This window comes from Phoenix dactylifera, chromosome 10, assembly GCF_051530095.1.
Source record: "Phoenix dactylifera cultivar Ajwa chromosome 10, Ajwa_hap1_PhDact_Kaust_v1.1, whole genome shotgun sequence".
Lineage (NCBI taxonomy): Eukaryota > Viridiplantae > Streptophyta > Magnoliopsida > Arecales > Arecaceae > Phoenix > Phoenix dactylifera.
The window spans coordinates 6,618,131-6,628,366 of NC_143199.1; the positions used below are offsets into that span (position 1 = coordinate 6,618,131).

The following is a 10,236-nucleotide window of genomic DNA, read 5'->3' on the forward strand; positions in this document are numbered from 1 at the left end:
CTGGGGATCCGTAGATGTCAGGAGCCACGCGCATTTATTATGGAGTAAGCCGGAGATCCGCATTAATGGTGGAGTAAGCCGGAGATCCGCATTAATGGTGGGGTAAGCCGGAGATCCGCATTAATGGTGGAGTAAGCCGGAGATCCGCATTTATTGTTGAGTGTGCCGGAAGATTACAGCGGCCATGCGCAATAAATGCCGGAGGGATGTTAGAGTACGGTCCTCGGACATCGGGGTTTCTCTTAGGTCGGAGGTCTCGGGGTCGGTCGTCTCGTGGCCGAGCGTTCCGAGGTCGGACGCTGACTTCTGCTGTCCGGGGTCGGAGGTTGTACGGCTTCTCTGGGGCATTTATGTCATTTGGGGGGAAACTTTATTCCCCCCAACAGTTGGCATGGCTACTTTGGCCCTCGGTTGGTGTGTGATTGTTGCTCCTCTTGCGGCGTGGCTTGCGGGGGTTCTCAACATTCCCCCTCCCTTGAAGAACATCCTTGCCCTCAAGGATGAAGTTAGGGTACCTCTGAGAGACCTCGTCATAGTCCTCCCATGTAGCATCTTCCTTGGGCAAGCCGCCCCACTGAATCAAGACTTGCCAGATTTTGCGTCGTTCTCGGCCTCGTCTCCATATGCGGTACTTGAGAGCTTCAACTGGTTGTAGAAGCAGCCGACCCTCTTCATTAAATGTGGGTAGGTCCGGTGCAATTAACGTCGGGTCACCAACCTTCTCCTTGAGCAACGACACATGGAAGACTGGATGCAGATGAGATGAGGCGGGTAACTCCAATCGGTAGGTGACCTCTCCGATGCGTTCTATGATTCTGAACGGCCCATAAAATTTTTGAGATTGCTTGTAGCTGAACTTATCTTTTAATGATTTTTGTTGGTAGGGCTTCAGCTTTAGGTAGACAAACTAGCCAGGGTTGAAGACAACTTCTCGGCGACCTTGGTCGTAGTACCTTTTCATCCTTTCTTGTGCCTTCCGAAGCTCTCTTTTTACATTTGCTAGGACTTCTTTTCTTGCCAATAATTCCTTTTCAACTTCCTCACTTCGGGCCGTGCCCCTCTCATATGTAGTCAATAGTGGAGGGGGTCTCCCATACACAAGTTCAAAAGGACTCATTTTAATGGATGAATGGTAGGAAGTATTATACCAGAATTCAGCCCAGGGTATGAAAGCTTCCCACCGTGATTGTTGCTCATGGCAGAAGCAGCGCAGGTATTGCCCCAAGGTCCTGTTGACTATCTCTGTCTGTCCGTCTGTCTGTGGGTGGTAAGAGGAACTGGCTTTTAGTTTGCTTCCTTGCAAGGTGAACAGCTCCTTCCAGAAAGTACTCATGAAGACTCGATCTCGGTCGGTGACGATGCTCCTTGGTACTCCATGGAGTCGAACAATGGTCTCCACGAATGCATGTGCAACTGACTTGGCTGTGTAAGGATGTTTAAGAGGTATGAAGTGTGCATACTTACTTAGCCGATCAACCACCACTAGGATCACCTCATAGCCCTTGCTTGTTGGTAGACCCTCGATGAAGTCCATGGTCAGATCCTCCCATATCATGTTCGAGATGGGAAGAGGTTGCAGCAGTCCGGTGGGTGCCCGTGGATCGTATTTGGTCGGGGACATAGACATTTCCCTTGTAAAAAATCAGACCGTCGCGTACCTTAAATTCTGCAACACCTGTTGCCGCTGCATCTAGTTTTTCTTGGATTTCTTGTGCTCGGGCGTCAAGCTTTGATGCCTCACGAACTCGGTCCCAAATCCTCCAATCAACGCCACTGGTTGCTGAAAAATTCTGCGGCTCATTCATGTCTTCAGCCATCCACAACATCTGGTCGTTCTCCCTTCGCGATAATGCGTCAGCCACTTTGTTTTCTTTGCCGGGTTGATAGATGATGTCGTACTCAAAACCCAGCAACTTGACAAGAAATTTTTGCTGTTCGGGAGTCACGATCTTCTGTTGAAGTAGATGGCGAAGTGCTTGCTGGTCCGTGATGATGGTGAAGCGTCAGCCGAGAAGGTATGGTCTCCAAACTTTCACCGCATGTACAACTGCCAACAATTCTCTTGCGTAGGTGCTCCAAGCTTTCTTCCTTGGCCCTAATGCTTTGGAAATGAAGGCCAAGGGTCGTCGTTCCTGCACCAAAACAGCACCTATACCTTCGCCACTAGCGTCAGTGTAGACCTCGAACGGTTTGGAAAAGTCGAGCAAGGCAAGTACCGGTGTTTGTGTCATGGCTTCCTTGAGGTCTTCAAATGCCTTGCGTGCTTGAATGGTCCACATAAAACCTCCTTTCTTCAGCATGGTGGTCAGCGGCTTTGCAATCAGCCCGTAATCCTTTACGAATCGTCGGTAGTAGCCTGTTAGCCCCAAAAATCCTCTTAGGGCCGTGATATCTTTCGGCCATGGCCAATCGAGCATGGCCTGAATTTTTCGCTGATCTACACGAACTCCTTCGGCTGAAATTATGTGGCCTAAATACTCGAGCTCCGCTTGCACGAACGCACACTTTAAAGGCTTGATGTGAAAGTGGTGCTCCTCCAAGGTGCGTAGAACAATCTCCAAGTGCTCAAGGTGCTCGTCCATGGATCTGGAATATATCAAGATGTCATCAAAAAATACTAAGACAAACCTTCGCAAGTAGGGTCTGAAAATTTCGTTCATGGCCGCTTGGAATGTTGATGGCGCATTGCATAGACCGAATGGCATCACCAAGTACTCGTAGTGGCCGAAATGTGTCCTGAAGGCCGTCTTGTGCACATCCTCCTCTTTCATTCTGATTTGATAGTAGCCGGCTCGTAAGTCCAATTTGGTGAAGAACTTGGCACCATGCAATTCATCGAGCATCTCGTCCACCGTAGCGATCGGAAAACGGTCTTTGATGGTTGCTTCGTTAAGGGCTCGATAGTCGGTGCAGAATCTCCATGAGCCATCCTTCTTTCTTACCAATAGGACGGGTGAGGAGAAGGGACCCGAGCTATGTCGGATCAGCCCCTAGCTAAGCATTTCATCAACTTGGCGCTCAATTTCTCCATTTTGAAAGTGCGCGTACTTGTATGGTGGAACATTGACTGCAGCAGCTTCATCTTTCATCCGAATTGGATGATCAAAGTCTCGTTGTGGTGGGAGGGAAGTAGGCTTCTGGAGGACACTTTGATGAGCCTCTAACACCCTCCGGATTGGTGGTGGCAGCCCCTCAAGTGCTTGCTGCTGCTGCTGGATTTCTGCATCATCTTGGAGAGGTCCTTCTTGGTTCGGGCTAGCCATAACAACGGCAAAGCAGCTAGCCCCTCCTTTGCAAAGTTTTTCTATCATGTTGGCCTCGCAAGGCCGTACTTCCTTGCTGCTCAAGGCCGTCCATGTCCTCTTTCTGCCACCGAGTTTAAACTCCATGGTCATTGCGTCGAAGTCGGTCACCACCCGGCCTAGACTACGTAACCATGCATTTCCCAATACAATGTCTAAGCCGACTAATTGAAGTACATGTAGGTCGGCTTTAACTCTCACCCCTTGTACATTCATCTTTACATTATTAACAATTTCAGCACATAGCAATTTTTCACCACTAGCAATTTTGACTTCAAACGGTGAAACCGATGTACCTTTGAGTCCAACCTTTCGTACGATTGCTGAGTTGATGAAATTGTGAGAAGAACCGCTGTCCACTAACAAGGAGACCTCATGCTTGCCGATCCACGCCATGAGCCTCATTGTAGATGGTTTTGGTGCGCCACAAAGTGCATTGAGTGGCAATTCAGCATGCTGATTTTCTGCACATGGTTCGGTCTCTTCGAGGTGATCTTCCTCCTCGCTGCTGCTATCTGAATTTTCAGATGCAGCGGGCTCTTCGTCGCTTCTTGCATCAAGGACGTAGACTTGGCTGGTCTTACAACGATGCTCCCGGCTCCACTTTTCCCCGCACTTGAAATATTGACCCTTTTTTATGTAATCTTGCAGCTCATCACGTGACAATTTCTTTACCTCCCTTTGCTGATTTTTGGAACCTGTTGAAGTTATCTCTTTGGATCTGAAATTTACCTTGGATGGTTGTGGTTTGGTGGGCTTGCTGATGGCACCATCCTTGGTTGAACGTTGTTCCGGGTTGTAGCTTTGGTCTAGGATCTCCGCCATGCGCATCGCCTCTTGTAGCCGCGTCGGTTGTTTGAGTTTGATCTCCTTGGCTAGCCACGGTTTGAGGCCGTCGATGAAGGTACCAAGCAAGGCTTCGTCGGACCATCCGCTGACCATAGTTTGTAATTGCCGGAACTCATCGATGTAGGTCTGGACTTTGCCCTCTTGTTTAAGTTTTGCAAGTTGACCATGATGATTGACAACGGGGGATGGTCCCCATTGTTTCATGAATTCATCCATAAAGGCAGTCCACCCCAACCTTCTCCCTTCTTTCTCATACAAGGCCTGGATCCACCTCCACCATCGGCTAGCCCTACCCTCTAAGTAAAAATTGGCTAGGGTCACCCGATCAGCCCGTGGGATGTCATAAACGTCGAAGTACTGATCTGCCTTGTCAAGCCACTCATACGGGTCTCCTCCACCAAACTTTGGGAAGTCAATTTTGGGTTTCCTAAGCCCTTCTTCTCTAGGCCGTGGACCCCTATAGTCATCATCTCCAAAGTCATTATCCCGCATGTTTCTTCCTCTCCTTACCATGGGTTCTCTTCGGCCATGAGGCCTTTGAGCATGGAAGGGACGTTCTTCGGGTTCACTGTCGGCCTCATCATGATTGTTATGGCCATTACTAACCCGCTCATCATCAAGCCACCTCTCAAACACTAAGCCTTCGGCTTCTATCCTTCCTCCCATTCGCCCATGGTGCCTAATGCCATGATCTACATGATGTGTACCCTGAACACTCATGGCATCGCTCTCATACCTTGCCCGGCCCTGCCGTGCGGCATGCGACCTAGGCACTTCTTCTTGCACCCTCTTATGTTCCCTCTCTAGCATCCTCCTTTCCAACCTCTCCATGTTGGCATTGTTTTCTCTCCTTATTTCAGCCATATTTGCAGCCATGGTATTGGACAAAGTTTCCAATGCCCGGTTAAGATTGGTCGAACTAACTTCAAGGGCTACTAACCTCCTATCTTGGTTGTTATTTTGGGGGGACTCCATCTCCTTTTAACCCTCTGTTTTAGGACTCTAAAACCCTGAGACAACAGCCCCTCTAACTCCCAAAAACCAGACCCAATCAAGCCCCAAAGACTTGCTGAACAAAAATTTTTGGATTGCAGAAAGTTGCTGCAGCAGTCTACTGACTTCAACCACCAATATCTCCCTCAAAACAGAACCAAATCAACACGTGAGGATGCCTTTTACAGTGACTAATAAACTCTGAAACTCTCCACCAAAACTCAAAATCAAAGCTTCAGAACCCTGTTCTTAACACCCCAAGCAAACACCTTGTTGCACAATTTTTCTGCAACACAGAAACTTCACAAACCAGTCCCCAAACCTCCTGCGGTTGTCACCCAATGGATGAACCAACCCACCTGACATGTACACCACTCAATCAGCCTCCGACAGGGGTTTTACAATAATAAAAACAGAAATTAAACATCCCCCAATCGAATACAAATTCAAGCCCAATATAGGATGCAAAATTTTTATGAACTTCCCCAACAACTATGATCTGAATTTTAACTTTAGATCAAACAGAATATGCAACATAAATTCAGATCTGGAAGATTGGTATTCAAGCGTTACCTCCTTGAAAGGATCTCTCAATGAAAGCACCAATTTGATGGGGGCTCACGGTCCAAAGCCCCTCACCAAGCCCCTTTCCTTGCGCTCCTTGCGTGTGCCTTTGAAAACGATGACGATGGACCGATTGTAGGCAACGCCCGGTGGAATAACTCAAGAAGAAGATCAATAATGAAAGCAAACTTGGTTTATATTCCACTAACTTGAAGAACGAAGAACAATAATAAAGAAAGCAAAAGAAATTTAGAAAGAGATTGAAGAGATCTCTCCCTAGCCCAATCTAGTGGAGATTGATGGATCTACCACTAGCCCAAGTCCTAGAACACAAGATCTAAGGACCGAATTCGGCACAAATGCCGCCCAAGCCTTACGGCCGACAAAACAACATGATGTTAGATGTATGCCCTAGAAGCCAATCTGGCAGACACATTATTTATTCTGGGACATAAATTTGTACTTGACTTTATTATTATTGAATAATAAATGGGCATCTTTTCATTCATATTGTTTATGTGTCTATGAATCGTCCAAAAAATTAATAAGATGATGATACATATTCTCAAGAGTTGAGAATTTGAGCCATGTATCATTGGTGATTAATTTCTAAATGCTCCTGATCAATAGATCATCACGAGGATGGTGATCGATCCGATCAGTGCACAGATCGCTTTCCTTATGGATGGACGAGACTCGAGTCCACAGTGTAGGGACACTGAAGTGAGAGTGCAGGTGCTTGTTAGAGAACAAGGGTACTGAGCGTGACCAAGACAAGAAGTCACTTGGATGTCTATCCACTCGTCAGTGACTTACTTGATGTTGCAGTAGCATGACTGGTCCTTTGACCTGCGGTGCTTCGGCTACTCACAGTGAGGTTATTGTAGTTTGACTGCACATATACATGGTCTCTAGTCATATGGGTCCTTGTTGCGTAGATTGGCTGCAGTAGGTTCACTGTAGGAGTAGGGTATGCACTTACATGAAATCTATCGACCTTGATAGAAGAGGAGTGATCCTATGTGATTTATTAGACAGAGTTCTAAGACCTTGGCCAGGGCAATAATATACAGTGGAGAAAGAGTTTTCCACTATCGAACTCAAGTTGAATAAATCTAGACATATGACAGACGATGGGGTTTGACGAGTTATCCATTACCTCCGGTCTGTAGGGATCCACGATAGAAGGACTGTATCATACGATAACTGCACCTAGAGGTTCATCATTCTATTCTGCTGGGTGGCCACTACATACTGCTAGGTGTCACTGGTGGATGGTGAGACTCACAGGGATCATCTTGATGGTCGATAAACCCTGATGAGTTGAGTTGGAATTGTTTCAACCCATTGAAAGGAGTTTTCAATGATATTGTGATAGAGATCATAATATGTCTCACTACCAGTCAGAATAGAACCTATGGGGTCACACACATTAGAGGTATTGACCGAGCCGATGGTTGAATGTGATTAGAAATCACAAATAATCAATTAGATTGATAAATGAAAACCCGCTAAGAGTTAGTGGTTAGAAGAAGGAATAATTGCAATCGGATTGCAATTTAATTAATTGGATTTAATTAATTGGACTTGATCATGAGTCCTACTTGGAGTGGGATTCATGAAGTCCTAATTGGATTAGGATTTCAAATTAAATTAGAGTCCTACTTGGAATATGATTTCTAAAGTCCTAATTGTCTTAGGGCTGAAATTTGAACAAGTCCTGATTAGATTAGGATTTTTATAAGTCCTAATTAATTTTAAATTTAATCTAATTAATTTCATGACTCCTAATTGGATTAGAATTGAAGAGTTCAATAGAGTCATGGTTCAATTAAATCCTAATTGGATTAGGATTTGGAATAAAAGGAAATGCATGCACCTAATTCTATTTGGAATAGAATAGAACCCAAGTATTGAACCCAATCCTCCCCACTTAATTTGATTAAGTGGGGGCTGATTTAAATGGACTAGAGGGAGGGGCCCACGCCCCTCCCTTTGGGAAGAGCGTGGAAGAAGAAGGAGGGGCGTAAGCCCCTCCTTGCTGCCGTATTTAGATGATAAGGATGAGCTCCTTAAAAATAGGAGCTCATCCTTATCTCATGTAAAGCTAAAAGGAGGAGGGGTTCGGCCCCTCCTCTTATCCTTTCTTCTGGTGCATCACGGCAGCAACATCCCCCTCTCATTCCTCCTATCAGCCGCAAGAGAGAAGGAAAGAAAAGAAGCTTGGCGTGGCCCTCTTCCTCCTCCTCTTGGTTCTAGTGCAAGGAAAAAGAAAAGGTTGTGAAAGGCCTTGTTTTCTTCTTCCTAGATTCTTCCTTCTTCTTCATCCTCTCAAGGCAATCAAAGGTTGATTCAAAGGAGAGGATATCAGCCATCTAAAGCCATCTCTGCAAGGAAGCTAGCACCCCGGGGAGATCCAAAGGCTTCGATCGAATCATTACCTCGTGTGGATACCCGTAGAGGCCGGACGCATGTGCGGCTTCCACTGAGCCTTGATCAAATACCACGTAAATCAGATTTACGGAGACCATCTACCCGCACAAGGTGAAGATCTGATCTTCTTAATAATTTTAAAATGGTTTAAAATAATTTAATTCTAATCTATCTACAAACGAATGGTTTTAAAATACGTTCATGCGATGAACGGATCCCGCATATGTTTTTCCGCCGCAATCTGAAAATTATTTCGAAATTTCCATGGCATATGAGGGATACTAACAGTGGTATCAGAGCCATGGTTATGTAGATTAAGATTAGAATTAAATTTTTCAAGGCATTTTAGATATGAAATTTAAGGGATTATGCTTGCTGAAATTTATGTATGCAGAATTTTCAGCTTGCTGATTTTTCTGCATACTAATATTTAGATGCTTAGATTAATGATTCTAATGCTTTGATAATGTGATTACAAATGTTTAGAGTCAAATCTAGCATGATCAGCAAGTCATGAGATGGAATAATCAATTAAATTACAGATCTGAAAATAATTTTTATGCATGTGATGCATATGGTGATGATCATGGATGGACCCTTTGAATGTGCTGAAATGTTCTGCGATGTTCTGTGATGCATGTAATTTTAATTTTCAGATGCCTGCATGCATCTTAAATTCATGTATTAGAGACCTGCGTGTCTCATGAAAAGGGTTGTAATTTTATTTTTATTTTTATTTAATTTTTAAAGCAATCTGGGATGTAATCTTTGATGTGTGTTGCACGTCGATGGTTGATCGATATGTACATCAACAAGCTCAACATGCGCGGATCGAGATCAAGGGTTGATTGAAGATGGATCAAGGAGTTGATCACAATTGGACCTAGAGAATGCAAGATCGAGTCAAGAGTTGAAGACGATCAAACCAATTGACGTGCATGTGCTTGTAAAATAACCCCATCCTGGATCCATGATCATCACCATTATATTTATTTTTGATAAATGCCTGGATGTTTAATATTTATGTCTATGCGGGTAGACTTATATTTGCATGAGATGTGAATACGCGATCGAGTGAGACCTAAATCGAAACCTCCCTAATCAGTCTAGGGTGAACCAACATGAGTTAGTCATATTTGATTAATTGATCTAATTGGTGTCTAGGCAAGCCTATAAGGTGGTTACTTAATTAGGACCTTGCTCTCTGAGTAAGGGGAGCCTCCCACCTGCTTACCTGGCCAATTGTTCGATTACCTCTTATGAAGAACTCAAGTTGCAAACACTAAAACTTGATTATGCAATATTAAGTCCATAGGTCTTCCACCGTAGTAGAGCTGCTAAGGTCTTTTCGGTGTTGATTTGTCTCGGCTGGACACAGTGGGCAAGTTGCATCGGGGGACTGGACCTCTCTATTAGACATGAGATGTTGTGGGGTAAAGGTGGGGTTGGGCACCAATAACTATTAGGTGAGGACCCAATGACGACTTTATTTCTGCGGTTATACGGTGGGTCTGACTTAACTAAGTAATGAGGCCAATAACTGTTAGGTGAGGTCTTCATGACTTAGAGATCAAGTACCACTGCAATTTGCTTGAGAAGCATTGTACAAGAGTTGTACACTCATCCATTTATATGTCACCAATAACTGTTAGGTGAGGCGGCATGTAAATCGGTGAGACCGCAGTACCCACTAGAAATCCTAGTTGCGTAGGATTTTCGTTTCTCCATCAGGGAAGTATGAGGGATTCGAGAAAATAGTGGAAGCACATTTATTCTAAAAGTCCCTAGAATAAATTAAGTTCAAGTATAAAGTCTAACTAGAATCTTTACTCTCTACAGATCACAATATCAGCTTCAAACCTTTTGACCCGAATCCTTGAGACCAACAGACTGACCGGAACCAACTATAAAGACTGGCTTAGAAACCTGAAAATTGTTCTGAATTGTGAGAAACTAGGGTATGTGCTCGAGAATGATATCCCTAGGCTACCAGCACGTCCTACTGATGATCAGCGTGAGACGCATCAGAAGTGGACTGATGACGACATTAGGGTCAAGTGCTATATCATGGCATCCATGACTAACGAACTTCAAT

The 10,236-nt window shown here is 44.8% G+C and overlaps 1 protein-coding gene across 1 annotated transcript; it reads right to left on the reverse strand.

Annotated features, from left to right (window-relative positions):
- Positions 1–370: 370 nt before the first annotated feature.
- LOC148702204 (uncharacterized) lies at positions 371–1,627 on the reverse strand. Its single transcript, XM_088706169.1, has 2 exons — positions 954–1,627; positions 371–815 (listed from the first exon to the last, which is right to left on the reverse strand). Exons 1-2 carry the CDS (start codon positions 1,625–1,627, stop codon positions 371–373), a joined length of 1,119 nt encoding a protein of 372 aa, XP_088562295.1.
- Positions 1,628–10,236: the final 8,609 nt, after the last annotated feature.

Excerpts from the sequence above, each read along its gene's own strand:
- LOC148702204 (XM_088706169.1), bottom strand. The coding sequence starts at position 1,627 with ATGTCTATGTCCCCGACCAAATACGATCCACGGGCACCCACCGGACTG. Across the intron at positions 816-953 it reads GCACAAGAAAGGATGAAAAG|AATCATAGAACGCATCGGAG; the intron begins GTACTACGACCA and ends TGGGCCGTTCAG.